This window comes from Trachypithecus francoisi, unplaced genomic scaffold (genome assembly GCF_009764315.1).
Source record: "Trachypithecus francoisi isolate TF-2019V2 unplaced genomic scaffold, Tfra_2.0 Lachesis_group2, whole genome shotgun sequence".
Lineage (NCBI taxonomy): Eukaryota > Metazoa > Chordata > Mammalia > Primates > Cercopithecidae > Trachypithecus > Trachypithecus francoisi.
Genome location: NW_022681465.1, coordinates 169,573,450 through 169,596,722, shown reverse-complemented (window position 1 = coordinate 169,596,722; position 23,273 = coordinate 169,573,450). Strand labels below are relative to the sequence as shown.

The window sequence follows — 23,273 nt, the reverse complement described above, 5'->3', positions numbered from 1 at the left end:
ATTTTATTTAAATATATAAAAACAGAAGTTAACATTTTGATACTGATAAAATAGTCATTTTAATCAATGTATAGAATTTGACTTTAGAGAAGATTATCCTTTTTTGGAAACATTAATTTTAGGCATATTTTATAATTTTATAAAAAGGTAGAAGAAATTACTGACTACATTTATTCTAAAGAAATAAATGTGTTATTGTGAGTAAAAATATTATAACTGAAATATTACTGCATATAGTTAATAACTTGGGGAAAGATAGCAGTTGTTTTTAATGGGATTAGATGAATAATTGAGAATCTTCAATTAGTTGACCTTAATTCCTTTTATGAAGTCATGATTGGTAATTTATTATGGGTGACAGGCACATGTGAGCTTTTCTAATAAAGGGAAGTTGATTTCATAGTGGTGTCTCTCACTTTTTCATTTTTATTTTACGTGGTATTCATTTATTTGATTTTATATGGTATCATATTTAGATAAGTTATTTACCAAAAACAGCAAAACCTTAAAAAATAGAAATATTGAATAAATACCTTTGAAGAGGTATGGGGAAATTTTTTCTTCTTTTTTTATTATACTTTAAGTTCTGGGGTACTTGTGCACAATGTGCAGGTTTGTTACATATGTATACATGTGCCATGTTGGTGTGCTGCACCCATTAACTCGTCATTTACATTAGGTATATCTCCTAATGCTATCCCTCCCCCCCACCCCCCAGCAGGCCCCAGTGTGTGATGTTCCCCTTCCTGTGTCCAAGTGTCCTCATTGTTCCCACCTATGAGTGAGAACATGCGGTGTTTGGTTTTCTGTTCTTGCGATAGTTTGCTGAGAATGATGGTTTCCAGCTGCATCCATGTCCCTACAAAGGACATGAACTCATCCTTTTTTTTTGGCTGCATAGTATTCCATGGTGTATATGTGCCACATTTTCTTAATCCAGTCTGTCATTGATGGACATTTGGGTTGGTTCCAAGTCTTTGCTATTGTGAATAGTGCTGCAATAAACATACGTGTGCATGTGTCTTTATAGCAACATGATTTATAATCCTTTGGGTATATACCCAGTAATGGGATGGCTGGGTCATATGGTACTTCTAGATCCTTGAGAAATTGCCACACTGTCTTCCACAATGGTTGAACTAGTTGACAGTCCCACCAACAGTGTAAAAGTCTTCCTATTTCTTCACATCCTCTTCAACACCTGTTGTTTCCTGACTTTTTAATGATCGCCATTCTAACTGGTGTGAGATGGTATCTCATTGTGGTCTTGATTTGCATTTCTCTGATGGCTAGTGATGATGAGCATTTTTTCATGTGTGTGTTGACTGCATAAATGTCTTCTTTTGAAAAGTGTCTGTTCATATCCTTTGCCCACTTTTTGATGGGATTGTTTGTTTTTTTCTTATAAGTTTGTTTTGAGTTCTTTGTAGGTTCTGGATATTGGCCCTTTGTCAGATGAGTAGATTGCAAAAATTTTCTCCCATTCGGTAGATTGCCTGTTCACTCTGATGGTAGTTTCTTTTGCTGTACAGAAGCTCTTTAGTTTAATTAGATCCCATTTGTCAATTTTGGCTTTTGTTGCCATTACTTTTGGTGTTTTAGACATGAAGTTCTTGCCCATGCCTATGTCCTGAATGGTATTCCCTAGGTTTTCTTCTAGGGTTTTTATGGTTTTAGGTCTAACATTTAAGTCTCTAATCCATCTTGAATTATTTTTTGTATAAGGTGTAAGGAAGGGATCCAGTTTCAGCTTTTTACTTATGGCTAGCCAATTTTCCCAGCACCATTTATTAAATAGGGAATCCTTTCCCCTTTTCTTTTTTGAGGTATGGGGAAAATATTGAAGAAAATTTAGTTCTTGTGAAGTGAGGACTCAAGCTAATTGTGATCATTTAAATATGCTGATATGCAAAAAAAATTGGTATACTCTTCCCCATTTTGGTGATAATAGCAATTTAAAACTTGGTTGAGTGGAATATATATAGTAATAATAATATGTTTCTTAGAACTCTAAAATTATAGTTGAGAATGTAATGACTCCATCTAAAGATAAAATTATTCAACAAACTCACATGCCCCTTTACAACATTAATACTTTGCAATGAGAAGTTTGGTAAGTTACTTAACCTCTCCCCACTCCGACCCCTTGCCATTTCTCTTTTTACATAATTATGAAAACTGGATAGTATATCCGTTTTCAAAAGATGAACAAAAACCTTTTTAATTATTAAATTACTGTAAGATTCTAAGTAATTACAGTGAGAGCAGACTAATAGGAAGTAGTGAGGACATCTTTTTTCCTAGTATTTCTATTTTTTATCATTTTGTTGAAATATAATCCAAGATGCTACTGATACAGGAGCAATTTTACTCTTAAATCTAGGTATCTTCAAAGAACAGTAAAACATCCAACTTTACTACAGGATCCTGATTTAAGGCAGTTCTTGGAAAGTTCAGAGGTATTATTTCTGTATTAAATTTTTGTATATGAATGTTCTCATTATTTGTCATTGTAATTTATATGACTATATATAGTAAATAATTGGGTCAATAGATGGAATAAAGTAATTATTATTATTATTTTTTGCTTAGTGCTTTGATTACCCTGCTAAATTAGTAGCAAAATATCTTTGCTTTGATACTTGTAGGATGATTAGTCCCTTTCATGAACACTTAAAACAAGATTTAAGAGAGTGGTTTATAAGTAGTCTAACTCTGAATGTCCTAAGTTGTTCCTCAGGCATCATGTTGAAATAAGTTTATTCAGACTTCATTTTAGAGAAAGAGAAAGTTGAATGTGTGTTTGCTTGTCTACATTTTGGTATCCTTATTAAGGTTTTGAAATGCAAATTTGTGACTTGAAAGAGCCTAAATTATAACCATGATGCTCTTTATGTTTGAAATGTTTGGTATAATTTTGGCTCTTAGGAACAATTTGAGTTCTAGTTTGAGTTTTTTTCTTTAATTTACTTGAGTTGCAGAATTTTTTAAAAACTCAAAATCACACAATGCTAACTGAGCATAAGGAGATTTTTCTCAAGACTTTCTTCTTTCCTTATAAACAGTTTATTTCTGTTAGCAAACAGGTGGCCAGTGTTAGGGTACTTGGCAATTTCTTAATATATTTTGACAAACAGGGTGTTTGTTCCATCTAAATGTAAACGTGCAGAAGAAAAGCAAATGGAAAGTCTATTTTTTAAGTTTTCCTTTGAGAATGTACAAGTAGTATATTTGAGAAATTAGATCTCACTACTGAAATGTATGAGAGTGAAGAAAATACAACCTCCTTTTTAAATTTGTTGGGGGCGGGTAGGAAGGAGGGGGGATCACTTTTGTGCCCAGTTAAACCTCCAGGCTTTTAACCGGTTTGTTTGCCCTTATTTGTCATTCAATTCCAGCTGCCTAGAGCAGTTAATACACAGGCTCTGAGTGGAGCAGGAATATTGAGGATGGTGAACAAGGCTGCCGACGCTGTCAACAAAATGACAATCAAGATGAATGAATCGGATGCAGTAAGAGCTGATTTTTCGACTTGAATAATGAGATGAATTAATGAGCCCAACAATTGCATTTTAAAGCTGTACAAGTGGAAAATAGGATATTAATTTGCTTATTGAGTTTAGTTCTCAGCCACATCAGTTGGCCACCATGGTTATACATGGTTAATTTGTTGCTTTAAAACAAGGAATGTAGCTTGGTATTGGTAACCTAATTTACAATGGTTTGTTCTTCCTAAATTAGCTCCATTTTTCATTTTTTTCTTAGTGGTTTGAAGAAAAGCAGCAGCAATTTGAGAATCTGGATCAGCAACTTAGGAAACTTCATGCCAGTGTTGAAGCCTTGGTCTGTCATAGAAAAGGTTTGTTTGCCTTATTACTTACGTGGTTAGCACCATAAAACTAGTGAAAATATTTTATTTAAATTTTATGAAAATAAATATGCTGAAGTCATTGCAGAAGAGAGAAAATAATCGTTTTAAGACAATATTTTCTAGTTCTACTTTATTATTTAAAATTTTTTGTTCTATTTTGATTTAGTATCTAGTTTGGAAGTAGAAAAATAATGAGCTTAGAAAACTATTTGTTAACTGGTACAGATATGAGCTGAAAAAAGAACAAAGAAAACTATATTTGAATTTTGGATGAAAACTTGGTCACTTGATTAACTTTTTGTTAAGTATAGTTACAGTTAAATGGATGAAGATGTCTTATCAATTAGTAACTTTGATTGTAATAAAAAATTTGAGATTTGAAAATTGCTTTTTGAAAATTTTTTGGGAAGTATTTGTTTTGTGGCTCTCTTTCCTGTTATGCCCTTTGAAGTATTTTCTTCATTTTTGAACTACAATATTGACAAATCTGGGGGTTTTGCTGAAAATTCCTAGAAAATTTGAGTTGTAATATTTTAATTCACAGTGAAATTATAGTTTTTTTTGGTTTATTTTTAAAGAATCCAACAATGTAAATATCAATTGTCCAAGATATTTAATAAGCGAATAATATGTAACATTACCAGCGATACATTTTATTAAAATAATTATAGAAACTTACTAATAAATTTATTATTGAAAGTAGTTTGTAATAGCTTTTGCCATTTGAATTATATATCTCTTAGGGAATGGGCTCTTTTGGAGAGCAACAGAGCAGTTTCCAGGCAATGTAATTATTAGTCATTGACAGTGTTCAGTCTGTAAACATCTACTTTTCTTTATTTGAAATATCTGAAATGATCACATTCTGAATCTTTTTAGAAATTCTAATATTTTACTGAGATTGTTGTACAACAAAGGAAAAAAACAATAAAATTTATGTTAATTGTGTATATAATTTTACCTTTGCTCCTGTTAGCTAAATAATATTCTCATTAAAAATTATAAACGTTATTTTCAATGACAAATGTTTAAAGACCAGAAATGTGGTATAAATCAATTGTGAGTATTGCCAGTTCTTCACATATTAAAAATATATTTCATTTTTAGGAATGGACAGAGAAACAGTGAACATTGTGGGAGAAAAAACAGGAGGCAGTTTTTTTTTTTTTTTTTTTTGAGACGGGGTCTCGCTCTGTCGCCCAGGCTGGAGTGCAGTGGGTGGATCTCAGCTCACTGCAAGCTCCGCCTCCGGGGTTCACGCCATTCTCCTGCCTCAGCCTCCCGAGTAGCTGGGACTACAGGCGCCTGCCACCTTGCCCGGCTAGTTTTTTTTTTTTGTATTTTTAGTAGAGACGGGGTCTCACCGTGTTAGCCAGGATGGTCTCGATCTCCTGACGTCGTGATCCGCCCGTCTCGGACTCCCAAAGTGCTGGGATTAGAGGCTTGAGCCACCGCACCCGGCCCAGATTTTTTTATTAAATAATTTAAACATAGTTCATGCCTTTGGAATATAAGCAGTGATTTGTCCGTGTTTTCAGTAGATCTCCGAGCACTTGGCATTTATGCCTGAGGCATTTTAATGACTAATTGTTTCATGTTAATTAATTTAAAATATTATTTGAGCAACTTGTGAATAAGTAAAATTTAGAGAAAAGTGGAAAAATCAATACAATATTTTAAAATTTTGCTAGCGAACACTAAAAGTGCATACTGTTTTTTAAATTTCAGAACTTTCAGCCAACACAGCTGCCTTTGCTAAAAGTGCTGCCATGTTAGGTAATTCTGAGGATCATACTGCTTTATCTAGAGCTTTGTCTCAGCTTGCAGAGGTTGAGGAGAAGATAGACCAGTTACATCAAGAACAAGCTTTTGCTGATTTTTATATGTTTTCAGAACTACTTAGTGACTACATTCGTCTTATTGCTGCAGTGAAAGTAAGCCCTTTCTTGCATTCTTCTCACTTGTGTGCTTTAAAAAGTATTTTGTTTCCTATTATGTGTTTAAATGTCTAAATTCCTCCTATACTAGCAAGAATAAAGTGGTTTCAAGGTAATTATACATAACTTAATACTTTCTTCCCTATAACTTGCACAGTACAATAGATAGAATTAATGTTTTTAACAGGTCTAAGGAATGACAGATAAGATAGAAAACATACATTTACTTATGTATTTGCTTATACAAGTTTGGAACCAACTAATAGCATTTATTTGCTCATTCTAGCACTAACTGAAACTACTCACTGGACTCTATTGTCATTAGTAAAGCTGACTGTGTAATAAATAGGATAGAACCAGGAACCATTATTGCAGTGAATATGTTTAATGGGGGCTTTTTCATGAATTTGGATGTAATCAGACTTTGTATCCTCAAATATGTAGTCACCGTGTGTTTATAGATGAGATGGGACTAGATTAGATCATAAATTGTGTTACTGAATGGTAATACTTAAATATAATAGTGCAATTTCTGAATAGTTGAGAAAGTGATCCAGTTAGCAAAAATTACTATTCTACAGATATCTGCAGTATTCAGATAGTTAAACTGAACTCAACGTTACTCAGTGTATCATGTTTCAGAAGATACTTTAAGAATCTTTGAATTTTTGTTATGGATATTAACAACATGGGGTTTGGGGGGTACTGGGTGTTTACCTTTTACCTTGAATTTAAACATCTAGAAAGTTGGCCGAGGCAGGTGGATCACGAGGTCGGGAGATCGAGACCATCCTGGCTAACACGGTGAAACCCCATCTGTATTAAAAATACAAAAAATTAGCCAGGCGAGGTGGCGGCACCTGTAGTCCCAGCTACTCGGGAGGCTGAGGCAGGAGAATGGCATGAACCCCGGAGGCAGAGCTTGCAGTGAGCTGAGATTGTGTCACTGCACTCCAGCCTGGGTGACAAAGCGAGACTGCGTCTCAAAAAAAAAAAAAAAAAAAAATCTAGAAAGTTAATGAGATCTTGTTCCTTATGCAAAATTTTTTCAGCTAAAGTCTGTGATCAAGTTAGTACTCATCTAGAGTGAGTATATTTATTGATGGTTCTGTTCTCAAGCTACTGGTGACATTTATTACTAGAGCATTCTTAGCACTTCAGAATGGTGCTTTCTTTTATTTGATAAAATTACCAATTTTACTGTTTTAAATGTTTTAAATGTTGTTCCTTATGCTGTTGGCGATTAATTTTTCAGTATTTAGAAATGTTAATATAGATAGCAGTTGAGTATATATACTTCATTATATACAGGCAGCTTGTGATATACAGAGATCCAGTTTACAGATTTGTGCCACCTACTCTCACTTCTTACCAGAGCGCCCAATAGCATGAGAGCTGTTGTAAAAAAGTGTGACACTTCCAACAAACCTGTGGGTCAAAAAAGGGGAGTTGGGCAGTGTCTGTAAGAATATATACCTGGGCCGGGCGCGGTGGCTCACACCTGTAATCCCAGCACTTTGGGAGGCTGAGGCAGGCGGATCATGAGGTTAGGAGATCGAGACCACCCTGGCCAACGTGGTGAAACCCCAGCTCTACTAAAAATACAAAAATTAGCTGGACATGGTGGCGTAGGCCTGTAATCGTAGCTACTCAGGAGGTTGAGGCAGGAGAATCACTTGAACCGGGGAGTCAGAGGTTGCAGTGAGCCAGGAGCGCGCCACTGCACTGTAGCCTGGTGACAGAGAGAGACTCCATCTCAAAAAAAAAAAAAGAATACATATCTGCTAATAAGAGCTAGCCTGGAAAAAGACCCCCTGGCAGTGATGGCCTGCCTGTATAATGGATATTGATCCCTCAAAAACAGCTTTCCTCATACCCTAAGTCTTTTTGCTGTGTTGTTATATTTCCTGAAATTACAGTTATATTCATGTTTTCCAAAATGCTTTCTATAGAACACTGGCACCAAAAGATGGATTACAGTTAGCTAAGTTTTGTATATAGTATCCCTGTTTGCAAGATTCAGAATGCATTTTTAAAGCTCAGAACTGATTAGGAGTGAAAAAGAAAACAAATTTTAATCTAGAGGCTTCTAAATTCATTTGAACAAGAATTATTTTCCAACAAATGTCTATTTACATATATGGAACACATTTGTGGAAATACTGAATTAATGATTCATTGACTGAAAGAGTTAAAGAGTTGTGGTCAATTTGCCTTCAGGTAAATTAAGCTCTTTAAGATTGGTTTCTACTGAAACCTAGCCCAGATCAACTGCACAAAGGAATTGAGATATTATGGAATGAGGTGACAGGTAATTTTTACAGTTTTTGTTTTTGTCATATTCTTTGTTTTGAACTAATTCACTTGTATTTGAAGAAATAATGCACATACATGATAGTTTTAATAGCCCAGCAAGTTAAGTTTCCCTGCAGATCTACGACCTGTAGTCTCTGACCTCAGTCATAAACTGTTAGGTTCTTTTGTGTCTTTACAGAATTAGCTATGCATGTACATGAAGCTAATTCTCTCCCCTCTGTCCATTTATTCCTTCCATCCCCTTCTCTCCCTCCCTTCCTCTCTCAAAAAGGAATATACTGTGTTTAGTGTTCTTTGTCTGCTTTTTACACCCACTCCACTTAATAGAGCAGTCTCCCTATCAACATAGGTAGATGTCTTTTTAATGGTTGTATAGCATTCCATCATAAAACATTTAGATACACCTTGAATTATAGTCTAGTCTTTTAAAAAATCAAGTATTTTGATAAGTCTTTGGACATAAAGATTCTGTAAGTAGCATTGCTGACCAAAGGGTATATGCATTTTAAATTTCAATAAGTATTGCCAAATTACTGTTCAAAATTTTTAGATTTTGCCTTGTACCCTAACCTACCTAAACCTACATGTTTCTTTTTACTACCACCCAAGAATGAAGGTTTTTTTTTATAAGTTGTCATTTACTTAGTGTGAATCAAGACATCTTCACAAATGGTAAGCCATTTTACATTTCTTTTTCTTTCTTTTCTCTTTTTTTGAGATGGAGTCTTGCTTTGTCGCCAGGCTAGAGTGCAGTGGCACGATCTTGGCTCACTACAACCTCCGCCTCCTAGGTTCAAGCAGTTCTGCCTCAGCCTCCTGAGTAGCTGGGACTATAGGTGTGTGCCACCGCAGCCAGCTAATTTTTGTAGTTTTTGTAGAGACGGGGATTCACCTTGCCAGGATGGTTTCCATCTCTTGACCTTGTGATCCACTCACCTCGGCCTCCCAAAGCGCTGGGATTGTAGGCATGAGCCACCGCACCTGGCCCTACGTTGCTTTTTCTATGAATGAACTGTTCGTGTCCTTTGCCCAGTTTTTGTTTGCTTATTATCTATTTTGAATAGCTGCTTAATATTAATTAACCTTTGGTTTTATCCATATCGAGTATACTTTTCTGATGACAATTCTTCAAATTAGGAATACTTTGGGGATTAATATAGAGCCATTGTTGGGATCAAAGAACATCAGAAATTGGAACACCAAAGAAAAAGCTAAATTTTACACATTTCGAAATATTGCCTAAGCCTGGCATTGTGTCAGGAAACTCCTGTTTTCCTCTTTTGTATAGTACGTGGTCTCTGAAATTTAGAACTATAAGTTTTGTCTGTATCCTTACAAGCATTGTCATGTATTGGGCTTCTTTGAACCACTAGAGTAGGGTCAGAGATTGAGGGCAATGGTTCCTAATGTTTTTAGCACTAGAACTCTTCATAAATAATTTTTGTAGGGGATCCCAATTTATAAAACATATTAAAAAAATTTTAACTAAAAGATGGGTTCCCCAAGGGGTTTAAACGCTTTATTGTTTGTCTATAGATACTCAGCACCTCTTCAGAACTCCATGAAGCTGGGCAGCATATTTTTAGATTAACTGAATTATAATATAATGAAAATTGTAGCTTCAGATTTCCTGATGGGCCAAAAAAACTGTTAGACATCTGGAATCTTGTCTAATTGAGAGCAGCTTGCATACAAATGTATGCCATAAATTAGCAGAGGAACGGAGGTCCTAAATGGATGATCCCTGTAAACTTATCCCTCTTATAATGGTTCTACTAGAGTGGATTAGTATCTTGACATGCAAAGGGAAACATTGTTATGATTTAATTGGTTTAATATAGCATTGTTAGAAATTTGACTGGTGCTGGTTCTTTTTTTCTTTTATTTTCTGTTATTTTGTTACAAAGGTAAGAAAACAAATGAAGAAAAGGTTAATTTGTATATTTAAGATCAATTTTTTTTCCCTGAAATAACCTGACTTTAGTAGTCTTACTTTTATCATAGCTCCTACATCTGTACCACAATAAACATGTACTGTTCTGAAATACTATAAGATAATAAATTGGACAGGACCAAATTAGTTTAGATTTAGCATATCAATGGAAAGCCAGTTGATATACATTGAGAACTTAAGCCAATATTTTTTTTTTTTTTTTTTTTTGAGACGGAGTCTTGCTCTGTCGCCCGGGCTGGAGTGCAGTGGCCGGATCTCAGCTCACTGCAAGCTCCACCTCCCGGGTTCCCGCCATTCTCCTGCCTCCGCCTCCCGAGTAGCTGGCACTATAGGCGCCCGCCACCTCGCCCGGCTAGTTTTTTGTATTTTTTAGTAGAGACGGGGTTTCACCGTGTTAGCCAGGATGGTCTCGATCTCCTGACCTCGTGATTCGCCCATCGCGGCCTCCCACAGTGCTGGGATTACAGGCTTGAGCCACCGCGCCCGGCCCCTTAAGCCAATATTGAATTAAAGGGCATGTACATTAACTTTTTCTTTGTATTGGTACATATTTTAAGGAATCAAATTGTTACTGAACAGAGGAATTTATAAATGAAGAAAAGACATGACCCTGTTCCCCTGAAGCAAGACTAGGCCTAAAATCTTACATTACTTTTTGGTTGGTCGTGTGTGTGTGTGTGTGTGTGTGTGTGTGTGTGGTGAGAGAGATTGTCTTAAATCAAGCCTTTCCAACATGCAGCCGAGGACAGCTTTGAATGCGGCCCAACACAAATTCACAAACTGTCATGCATGGCCAAGCGCAGAGGCTCACGCCTGTAATCCCAGCACTTTGGGAGGCTGAGGCGGGTGGATCACAAGGTCAAGAGATCGAGACCATCCTGATTAACACGGTGAAACCCCATCTCTACTAAAAATAAAAATAAAAAATAAATTAGCTGGGCATAGTGGCGGGTGTCTGTAGTCCCAGCTACTCTGGAGGCTGAGGCAGGAGAATGGTGTGATCTTGCAGTGGGCTGAGGTGGAGTTCCCAGTGAGCTGAGATCGCGCCTCTGCACTCCAGCCTGGGCGACAGAGCGAGACTCCATCTCAAAAAAAAAGTAAAAAAAAAAAACTCATGACTTTTTTTTTTTTTTTTTAAGCTCATCCCTTAGTGATAGTATATTGCATGTGTGGCCAAAGATAATTATTCTTCCAGTGTGGCCCAGGAAAGCCAAAGAATTGAACACTTGTTTTAAATGGTAGTAACTTTTTCTGAATCTATTCGTGTTAGATGTGTTACTTTTGGATTTTAGCCTAACTGAATTTGACTAAAGCGAAGTTAATTTATAATAAGGGATGTTTTAGGGAAAATGTGGTACTTTAAATATAAGCAAAGCAGACAAAGGGGACAGTAAGATTCACTTAATGTAAGAAAAAGTATCCGAGAAGACAAATACAGCAAAGTGGATTTAAATATCCATAGATAAGGTGCTTTGATTGCTAGTTTGCCGTGGATATCTGTTGTCCTAGTTAATTTAAAATGTTCACGATCTTTAAGAATTCTTTTGGAAAAATACTTTGGTTTCTGGTTGACTGGTTTTTAAATGCTATTATCACATTTTAAAAAATTGCCATATGATATAAATGCTGCCTAATTATACATTTTTTCCATAATACTAAGCTATTCTTTGCACTTTTAATAGAAAGCTTAACAGTTAACTACATTTCCATGTGTATGTTATTTAGAAGTAATCCATAATGGCTGTGCCTACTGATTATTAAGCATCCACTAGGTTAAGACACTATGCAATAATATACTCCTCATGTTATTTCTAATCCATAAATGTAAACATCACTTCCCACCTTTTATATTTGGGAGCATTACAGCTTGGAGAAGTTCAGTGAATTTACCCATGGTCATACAGTGACAAAACTAATATTAGAACCAAATTTGATTTTCTCCAAAGCCTGCTTTTTAAAAATACACTAACTACATATTTTTCTCTTCAGCAGATCCCTATAGGAACATGTATTTTTATTACTTCGTGGTTCAAAAAGTTTTTTATTTGTAATAAATTAAAATAACTTGGGTTTAGTGCTTCCTGGTTCACCCAATTTATTAATGTTTACTTCATGAATGTTTGATTAGTAATTACTAAAATAATTTTAATATTTCTCTAACATCAAGCCAGAAAGGGGATTCTTAGTGGGTTTTCCCATCCTATCCATCATTTTTCTCATGAGACTTCTAATTACTCTAATTTGTCCATATTTCATTTATTTTCTCTATTCACTTGCTCTTGCTCTTGCTCTGCCAGACTCCTTGAGAGAAGTCATGGATTTGGTTGACTTATTATATTAGGATCTTTTTGTCTATTTCTTTAGTTCTGCAGTGTATGTATAAAAAAATATATATAGTCCTTTTTTCATTTTTTGCCCTTTTCATCTTGTATAAGACTGTCTTTTTTTTTTTTTTTTTTGAGACGGAGTCTCGCTCTGTCACCCAGGCTGGAGTGCTGTGGCCGGATCTCAGCTCACTGCAAGCTCCGCCTCCCGGGTTCACGCCATTCTCCTGTCTCAGCCTCCCGGGTAGCTGGGACTACAGGTGCCGCCACGTCACCCGGCTAGTTTTTTGTAGTTTTTAGTAGAGACGGGGTTTCACCGTGTTAGCCAGGATGGAAGACTGTCTTTTTATTCATTTTATATATTTTACTTTTTGATTGCTTTGCCTTTTTTAATTTGCTATGGCAATTTCTTCTACCACATATGAGTTTTTCACATTTTGTCTTTTCAATTTCAGACATGTTTCTAATACTTAATATGCTTCTGATATTATTTAATGGGAAAATTTCCAGTGTAGGTATGACACTAGCATTTTCCTATTAAAGACATCTTTCTTCGAAGCGTAAAATGCTGTTATAAATCTTATAAACCACACTAGCCTAAAGGCTAGTGATGAAATGGCTTTGAATGTAGTTTTTATTCTGAACATGTTTCATTCAGTGACAGGGTTTTTTTTTGTTTTAAGCAAATGAATATGGAGATTATTTTCTTTGATATTGGCATACTTACTTTCAGTATCTTAGTATATTAGAATAGGACTTAAATACTTGGTTTTATTGCTTTCGGTATGATAACACTTCTAGTGTTAATGAAAGTATTTTAAATGTTACTCTTACTTAATAGCATTATGTTATTCACTTATAGGGTGTGTTTGACCATCGAATGAAGTGCTGGCAGAAATGGGAAGATGCTCAAATTACTTTGCTCAAAAAACGTGAAGCTGAAGCAAAAATGATGGTTGCTAACAAACCAGATAAAATACAGCAAGCTAAAAATGAAATAAGAGAGGTGATTACTAAGTGCTTTATCTCTTAAGTTTTTCATGAGTCATTCATATATACATAATTTTTCATAATTTTTTTCTAAACCATTCAACACGCAGCTATTTTTGCATATTTTTATGAACTGTGTGAGAGTTACTTCAACATTTTGATCATTATTAAAATCTCCAGAGCCCTTTGTTACTTATGGAATAAAGAAGCATACAAGGGAAACAGCTAAAATTAACCTTTACATTAATAATTACACATTTATTATTAGATGGTTAATTTTATTTCAGATTATTATTTTCTGTCTAAAAATGGTTTTGGAGCTAGATCTCTCCCACATTTAACTGTCCAGGCAACATTATCCCCCATATATATGTATTATATATGGTATTTTAGTGAATTTGTATAAGTTTATTATAATTTATACACTTTTCTTACCATGCTTCAATAAGGAAATTGAAGAGGTAGGACAACCTTTATATTACTAAAAATAAATGTACCTGCCCTTTGAAGAGTATGTACCAGTGTTTTGGTTACACAGTGGGAAAAATATCATTTCATTGCTTAAATCTTCAGTTATTTTAGTTGTTTCATTGTTCACTAATCACAACATTTTGTTGTTTCTGTACTGAATTTAATATTTATTGATGGTCTTCAGTAGAACATAATTCTACATTTTTTTCCAATCTGATCATTTTACCATTACAAAAATGTTTTTAAAATGTTTATCATATAATTTTCCTAATTTAAAGTATTTTCATCAGCATATAATTTTGATGAACACATATCCTTGGATTTAACAGTATTGATATATTCTGAAATAATTACTGATATAAAAAAGTAATTAAGAAAATTACACTGTAACACTGATAATTTATTTTGTGGTGAATTTTATGCCCAAAATCTTTCCTCTTAGTTGTATTTAATTAAGCTTTGGATATTGTAGTTTGTTAAGTACAGTGTTGAAATATCTTAATATTGAGCAAATCTGTGGAATATTAATGGAAATTAAGCTAACATGCATTTCTATTGGTTGATAGTTAAATACAATTTCTGTTGATGCTAAATTGTGCTTTACCAATATTGAGCTTTCTCAGGATTTTCAGGTATTGTGATTAAGTGAGCGGTCATGACAGTACTATACTTTTTTTTGAGATAAGCGTAAAATATTTCTTTGTTTGTTTTTATTAGTGGGAGGCGAAAGTGCAACAAGGGGAAAGAGATTTTGAACAGATATCTAAAACGATTCGAAAAGAAGTGGGAAGATTTGAGGCATGTATAATAATTTTGCATTTATCTTAACAACATGGTCACATTTTGCTGCAATTTTGTGATAAAGTTGAATTTAGCTTTCTACTAACAGACTTTTAAAAATGTACTTCAACAGAAAGAACGAGTGAAGGATTTTAAAACCGTTATCATCAAGTACTTAGAATCACTAGTTCAAACACAACAACAGGTAAGCCATTTTTGTTTATAACTTAAACTTATAGAATTTATTTTTGGTATACTTCCTTATTTTAAAAAGATGATTAATGAACTAGGCTTTTAAACTCAAGAATAAGAATGGAAGACAGAAAGCCAGTGATGGTAAAGGATAAAAGGGTAAACTCATTGGAAACTATCTCGGGGTTTTTTTTTTTTTTTTTTTTTTTTTTTTGCCTCTGCTTAACACTAAGGCAGTGATCGACTTTTCCCAATTTTAGGCCATCAGAAACCTCATGGGCAAGTTTCCCCTTTCACTGTCTTTCTAGTTTGTTTTCTTTGTTGGTCAGACCTGTTTGAGTAAATTCTCATAGTAAGTTCCTCTCTTCCATAACAAATAGAACTTAAACTAAACAGTTTTTCAGAATTAAAAAAAAACTGTACTGTTTTCTTTTTGCTCTATTTTGTTTGGGGTTGGTGGTGGTTGAATGCTGCAAGTGGCATTTGTCTTCTTTACCATGGATTTTAATGGTATATTAAATAAAAAGATAATCGTAGAAAATTTTCCTGTATATTTTAATGTAAATTAGAGTAACAGGTCACGTAATTCAATATCTTGAATAGAAGGATTTTTTTTCCAGTTTTAAAACATGTGGATCTAGAATGTCATTTGTGTAAAATAGGTTGTTTTTGAATTAAGTGGTATATCTTCAAATTGTCTTTAACTTTTATTTAAATAGTTCATAAAGTTAAATTTTTAAAAATGTGAAAATAAGTCATATAACCTTGTTTTTAAAGGAATTGTTTTAAACATGACTTCAGTTTATATTTCAGTCTGTTCTCTGGACTATTCAAGGAAGACTGACAGCTAATTCTATCCAGTCCTTTTTTTTTTCTTGTTCAATATTTTCTTTTCTTCCTCCTTATATTCCATTTTTCTTGTCTAGCAATAACGTAAACTATCAGTATGCTCTGCATTGGGAAATCTTATCACTTTATGCTGGAAAAGGTCATTGTAGTTGTATTATTCAATATATGGTAACACTGTTCTATGTAAAATTTTGCATAAAATAAAAAATTGTGTGTTAAAATAACTCTATTATTTTACATCAAAAATAAAAGTAGCCAGGAGTAATTAATGTTTTAAATAATTTATATATGAACTATATTGACAGACTTTAGATAAGGAAATTATAAAATGATTCCTTTAAGAATTGGACATTGGCTGGGCGCGGCTCATGCCTGTAATCTCAGCACTTTGGGAGGCTGAGGCGGGTGGATCACCTGAGGTCAGGAGTTTGAGACCAACCTGGCCAACATGGAGAAACCCCGTCTTTACTAAAAATACAAAAAAATTAGCTGGGCGTGGTGGCGCGTCTGTAATCCCAGCTACTCAGGAGGCTGAGGCAGGGAATCGCTTGAACTGGGAGGTGGAGGTTGCAGTGAGCCGAGGTCATGCCATTGCACTCCAGTCTGGGCAACAAGAGCGAAACTCCGCCTCAAGAAAACAGTAAAAAAAACCCCAGACATTAGTAAGTATTAGTCATTGTTAGCTATTTGTATAGTTTTTTTATGTTGTGTTTGCTTTTTTTCCTTTTTTTTTTTTTTTTTTTTTTTTGAGACGGAGTCTCGCTCTGGTGTCGAGGTTGGAGTGCAATGGTGTGATCTTGGCTCACTGCAACCTCTGCCTCCTGGGTTCAAGTGATTCTCGTACCTCAGCCTCCCGAGTAGCTGGGATTACAAGTGCGCGCCACATTGCCAGGCTAATTTTTGTATTTTTAGTAGAGACAGGGTTTCACCATGTTGGCCAGGCTGGTCTCAAACTCCTGAACTTGGGTAATCCACTCACCTCAGCCTCCCAAAGTGCTGGGATTACAGGTGTGAGCCACCCCACCCAACCTATGTAGATTTTTGTTAATGCTGTACAGGATATATGCATATAAATGACAAAAAGGTAAAGAGAATAACTTTTATTTTAATTTTCATTCACAGCTGATAAAATACTGGGAAGCATTCCTACCTGAAGCCAAAGCCATTGCCTAGCAATAAGATTATTGCTGTTAAGAAGACTGTCGATGTTGTTCCAGTTATGTTGAATTCCACAGTGAAATCATTTAAAACCATCTAAATAAACCACTATATATTTTATGAATTACATGTGGTTTTATATATACACACACACACACACACAACACACACACACACACTTCCGACATTTTATTACAAGCTGCATGTCCTGACCCTCTTTGAATTAGGTGGACTGTGGCATGACATTCTGCAATACTTTGCTGAATTGAACACTATTGTGTCTTAAATACTTGCACTAAATAGTGCACTGCAAGACCAGAAAATTTTACAATATTTTTTCTTTACAATATGTTCTGTAGTATGTTTACCCTCATTATGAAGTGAATTATCAATGCTTTGAATAATGTTCACTTATACATTCCTGTACAGAAATTATGATTTTGTGATTACAGTAATAAAATGATATTCCTTGTGATATATTAGTAACAAATTATTTGGGTATTTAAACATATTAGTAACCTTTTCAAAGCATTTTTAATAGGAAGAAACTTTTTCTTCTAGATGTATATAGGTGATGCTATGATTCCTTAATTATTTTAATTGACAAAGCTGAACTCAGTAAATGACTAAATGAAGCTTAAGTTTTCTTATGAAACCATCATAAATCAAAGAACATTTGTCTCTTGATTGTCTTGGGTAAAGAACAGAATAATTGTCTTTGCTTGTTTTTAACTATTTCTATTACAAGTGCCCAATTTAAGAATTAGGAAAAAAATGTATTTATATACTTTTACAAGTCCCATGGATTTTGTTCATCTTCTCGTTATCTTCAGAATCTAGTACTTTGCATATATTTAATTTATTCTTGTCTTTTGTTTTATTTCTTTTAAACTAAAAGTCTATCATCTGTGCTCACAGTTGACAAGGAATGGTACCATGTTAAAATATACCATGACTTGATGAATAAGCAAGCACAACACAAAGCAAATTTGAAGTAAAGTGAAATTAGTTTGCCTTGGGCAATGTTTTTACCCATTCTTTATGCTACTTAGACAGCTGTTATCTAATCCTTAATGCTGATGAAAATTTAAGTTATGGCTGGGTGTGGTGGCTCACGCCTGTAATCCCAGCACTTTGGGAGGCTGAGGTGGGTGGATCACCTGAAGTCAGGAGTTCAAGACCAGCCTGGCCAACATGGTGAAACCCTGTCTCTACTAAAAATACAAAAATTCACCAGGTGTGGTGGGGCGTGCTTGTAGTCCCAGCTACTTGGGAGGCTGAGGCAGGAGAATCACTTGAACCAGGAAGGCAGAGGTTGCAGTGAGCCAAGATCATGCCATTGCACTCCAGGCTGGGCAACAAGAGTGGGCAACAAGAGTGAAACTCCATCTCAAAAAAAAAAAAAAAATTATGACTGGTGTCAGAGCTATTTTTGTTTTTTAAAAAATATTCTTACAAACACCTCTCTTCTTGAGCGTTTTAACCACCACATCTCCCTTCCATAGGAACAAGATACGGTATGTGTAACTAAATCCTCTCTAGCGAGTCACTGGATACAATTTATATATCAAAGTATTCTTAGCATGTGTTTGCTTCTACTTTAGTTGAAGTGTTAAACCTTCTATAGGTGTTGTTCATATTTATACTCCCAGACCCCAGAAGAGTGGCTGATACATTATAGGTTAATAATAAAGGCTTGATGGGCCAGGCACATTGGCTCACATGCCTGTAGTCCCAGCTTCTTGGGAGACTGAGGCAGGAGGATCTCTTGAGCCCAGGAGTTTGAGGCTGTAGTACACTATGATCATGTCTGTGAATACCCACTGCCCTACAGCCAGCCTGGACAACATAGTAAGACCTGTCTCTTAAAAAAAAATTTAAGACTTGATAAGTTGAACAGGGAAAACAAAAGTTTGCTCTTCTAAAAAGAAACTGAAGCAGAAATAGTACAATCGTCTTTTGTTGCTTCTGGGAATACTTTGGAGAAATGAATAATTCATAGTAATATATATCAGATGCTATCTTGTTGCTCCATTAATATTGAGCAAAAGATAGGCTTACCAGAAGTAGTTTCACTAGAATGATGTCCTAGTGTTTTATCCACAGTTATATTACTACAAAGGTATAATTTACACATGGGATAGTTATTCAAGTTACTAAAATCTTCCATTCAGATGTGGTACGGTAGAATATTCAGTACCTCCATGTAAAATAATAAATATTTTCAGCCTTGATTAAACTCTATATTCCATTCCAGACTTCTATTTCCCTTGCCCACATTTACTAAAAGATGAGTGTGCTGGAAATTTCAAGTATTATATGAGCCTCTGATACCAGTATTTAAACAGGATATAATTATTTCAACACTGTACCCATCAATCTTCATTTCTCCTTTTCAGATATCTAAAATGCTTTCATCCCAAATAAATAAAACAAGAACATTAATAGTGCTGATAATATCTTTTCATTGGATAGATCTGAATTTAATTGTTTTGCTTTTTAATGAGATCAAAAGTTAAGGATGAAGGCAGGATAATATTGTGAAACAGGCTGAACTTGGGATCAACATACATTTGTTCAGTCTTAGTAGCTGTATGACTTTGGGCATATCACTAAAATAAAACAAGTACAGAAAACTCTTGATTCCTGAAGTGCCTTTCTACTTCAAAATATTTTGTTTAAAATATCAAACTTCAGTATAAATACTATGTTGGAAAACAATTCTAATCAAAGAACTTCTATTAAGTAAAGACAAAATGTGTGTAAAAATATGACTTCTAACACATAGATTTCCTTGATTGTATTTTCTACTGAACTATTTTCAAGTATTCAGCTTGTTTTATACAGATATATTAATCTCAAAATACCTTTGTTTCATTGTTGCTACTTTTTTTCTTTATTTAGATCTAGTAAAGTTTTCCACGTTCATTGTATTAATGTTGGTGCAAAAGTAATTGCGTCCTTTGTCGTATAATTTGTTTTATAAATGGCTTTATGAAATAAGCCTTTTAACATAATCAGCTTTCTTTAAAGGAGGAAGTCAGATGAACAGAGAAGGAAAGTTATATTCCTTTACAAATGCTCTTAATTTTAATGTCTAAGGGAATTATAGAGACTTCCATTATTCTGCCTTAAATAAGGGATGTTACTTCAGTTTTCTTGTCATGGCTCCCTGCATAGGCAGTCATGTTAACAAGAGTCGGGGAGATAGCAGATATTCCATAATAGTGACTGCAGATAGGCCAAAGTCATTTTGTTTTAAAGGAAGGGATGTCGCTGGTAGTTAGGTGGGAAAATAACACCTGTAAAAAGGAAGTCCAAGTCACTGGCTCAGGGACTTTGGAGGCATTTTCATATCATATTCACTAGTCAAGAAGCATGTAGATTATATGCATGAGTGACATAGTCTGTTTCAAACTATTAGAAAAGAGACAATAGAATCACCCACCCTCCTCCTGACACACACTTCCTTATGTAAAATCAGAATCAAATAATTATCATTCCTAACCCTCACAGTGAAGGATTTGGTTTCATGTAACAATGAAAGTAGATCATGGGTCAGACATAGAAATAGCAATAAAAGGGAATTACAAGATAAATGTGAGTAATAGTTCATTTTCCTGCATTTGTGATCAGGGCCATGAAGAGAGGTCATAGTAATCTGTGGAGAAGGTCCTCAAGAGCATAGAACAATATAAATATAATATGAGCCATATATATAATTTTAAAATTTTCTACAGCCAAAATTTAAAAAGTAAAAAGAATTTTAATAATCCAGTAGCTCCAAAGTGTTATTTTAATATATAATATATTGAAGTTATAAGATATTTTACATTCTTTTTTTGATTATCTGATGTATATTTTACACTTACATCACATCTCCATTCAGACCGGCTACAATTTGATCAATTGTCACATGTGGCTGACTAGTGGCTATGATAGTGGACAGCATAAGTTTAGACAATGCATATTCAACTATTCAACTTGTTTTATATTGATAAATCTCAGAATGCCTTTCTTTCATTGTTGGTACTCTTTTTTATTATCCAGATAAAGTGTTTTCCAAGTTTCATTGTACAAATGAAATGAGTTTACTGTGGAAATGAAAATGGAGAGTAAGTCCAACAGCTAGTTTATTTATCATCCTGAACCCAGTGAAGAAATCAAAGCTGAATAAAAGGGACTCCTAGTTGTTGCTCTTCAAGGACAGGTATAATTTAGGTGCAAGACTTTGTAACATAATGTTTTGCAAGTAGTGGATGTTCAATATCTACAATAAATGAATTGTAGTACTGTATTGCTTGACGGAAGTTTATAACCTGTCTAGAACAACTTTCTCAATTTTACAACTAAACTAGGAGATCCAGGGCTTAAATCATGATTGAACTGATTATTCTTGTTAAATCTGTGTGTGAACCATATATGAATATTCTTTGAAAATGTATGATAAGCATTTCAAGATTTCTGTTTTCATTATTAACATTTAGAAATCTAGGAAATCTTTTGGGATACAGAGAACTTATTTCTTCCAACTGTTGCTTCAGACGCTGAGAAGATTATAGAAGATAGGGAAGTTGTAGTTTACTGTCTAGTTTTTTAATGCATATGAAGTAATTTAAAATGCTCTTCTTCCTTTCTTGTCACATACTTTTAAAAAATTCTCTGAAGATTGAATAATTTTAAGTATTTCTTAACTGGGCAAAATGGAAACTTTGTAATTGAAGCCAATCGAGGTGAAGCTGCCCACCTGTTAATACACAGAAAATTATTTTCTTATTAAGGTCAGTTAATGGGATAAACCGTTTTAAGACAGTACTTTGAGAAAAAATAAATTTCTATTTTAAATTTATATATGTAACTGTTTAATAAAAACTAAGTCAGACAAAATTTAACAAAACTAAATTGCCTTCTTACTGCTTCCATAGTCAGTCTCGAGTTATCTTGATTTTAACCTATAATTTTCTAGATCTTCATTTCAAACATTCTCACTATATATGTGTATACAGTGTGTTTGTATATTTGTGTGTAGAAGTGTGTGTGTGAATGCAACAGGCTTTTAAACCAAACTTAATTTCTAAATTGTAGTTTTAAATATGTCCCAGCCTTCTGTAACTGAGACATAAAGCCAAATGCTGTTTTTAGAGTTATATTGCTTAGGTGTCATAATTTTACTAAGACCAACTTGAACTGATTCCACTTTTGAAATATCTGCCCTTATTTTATTTCCATTGTCTGTCTCCTGAGGGTCAAGATCTTGTGGCTGGGACTATCCTGAGTCTTCTATAAAAAACTATTCTTGTCAGGCATGGTGACTCATGCCTGTAATCCCAGCACTTTGGGAGGCCAAGGAAGGCAGATCACGAGGTCAGGAGATTGAGACCATCTTGGCCAACATGGTGAAACCCCGTCTCTACTAAAAACACAAAAATTAGCTGGGTGTGTGGTACGTGCCTGTAATCGCAGCTACTCAGGAGGCTGAGGCAGGAGAATCGCTTGAACCTGGGAGGCAGAAGTTGCAGTCAGCCAAGCTTGTGCCACTGCACTCCAGCCTGGCAAGAGCTAGACTCTGTCTCAAAAAAAAAAAAAAAAACCCTCTGTCAGTCCTACAACCTGCTCCCAAATTGATTTTTCTAAGTAACTCTTGTCATGGTACTATGCCCAGAAATCTTCACAGACTCCTTACAGTCTGCAGATGAAGTTCAGATGCTTGCTCCATAATTTGGTCTCAAACTATTTTTTCCTGTCTTCTTATCCCTTAACTTCACCCACCTTTTGCTTTAATGAAATTAGGCTCCTGTCTCATGAGCATGCTCTGTTCCTTCCTGGTTCATGTTTTTGTTAGTGACACCCCTTGTCTGACCTTTCCCTTTTAACAGCAGTTGTTTAAATCTTGTCCATCCCTTAAACTTTAAAGCCAAATTTAAAGTCCACATCCTTTTAAGTACCCTAGCTAGAAGGAATGTCTCTTGATCTCTCAGTAGGACTCCAATAACACTTTGTTCTTTTTAGATTGCAGTTACGGAGATCTGTCTTGCATTATAGTTGTGTGGCATTACTGCTTTGACTAGTTTGTATGTCTCTTGAGGAATGACTATGCCCATGTTATTTCTTGTAGAAACTAGTGTTTTACAGCCAAGACAGTGTAATCGAGTGATTAATAATGCAGTTACACATTCAGCCCACCAGTATAGTCCTGGCTCAAGAGCCTACAATATTGACTTTAAGCAAGTTATTTATCTCTAAAAGTTACTTTCCTTATCTGTATAATGGAAAGTATCCCTTCAGATGCTCCTTAAGGACACTAAGATAATGTGAATTTCTTAGCAATAGCAAGTGCTTTATAAAATATTGGCTATCATATATCCAATAAATGTTTACTGAACACTTAACATCTCAGCCTGAACAAAGCACTCACATTTTGATTATTTCAC

General features: G+C 34.7%; 1 protein-coding gene across 1 annotated transcript in view; it reads left to right on the top strand.

The window, feature by feature from the left end:
• SNX2 (sorting nexin 2) overlaps window positions 1-21,136 on the top strand; it is a 58,453-nt gene extending 37,317 nt beyond the window's left edge. The window contains exons 8-15 of the mRNA XM_033181433.1: window positions 2,384-2,459; window positions 3,399-3,512; window positions 3,766-3,859; window positions 5,600-5,805; window positions 13,265-13,408; window positions 14,581-14,661; window positions 14,777-14,848; window positions 16,807-21,136. Of these exons, the coding sequence (XP_033037324.1) occupies window positions 2,384-2,459; window positions 3,399-3,512; window positions 3,766-3,859; window positions 5,600-5,805; window positions 13,265-13,408; window positions 14,581-14,661; window positions 14,777-14,848; window positions 16,807-16,857 (838 nt within the window). The 3' untranslated portion in view covers window positions 16,858-21,136. The remainder of the gene's footprint in view (window positions 1-2,383; window positions 2,460-3,398; window positions 3,513-3,765; window positions 3,860-5,599; window positions 5,806-13,264; window positions 13,409-14,580; window positions 14,662-14,776; window positions 14,849-16,806) is intronic.
• Window positions 21,137-23,273: the final 2,137 nt, after the last annotated feature.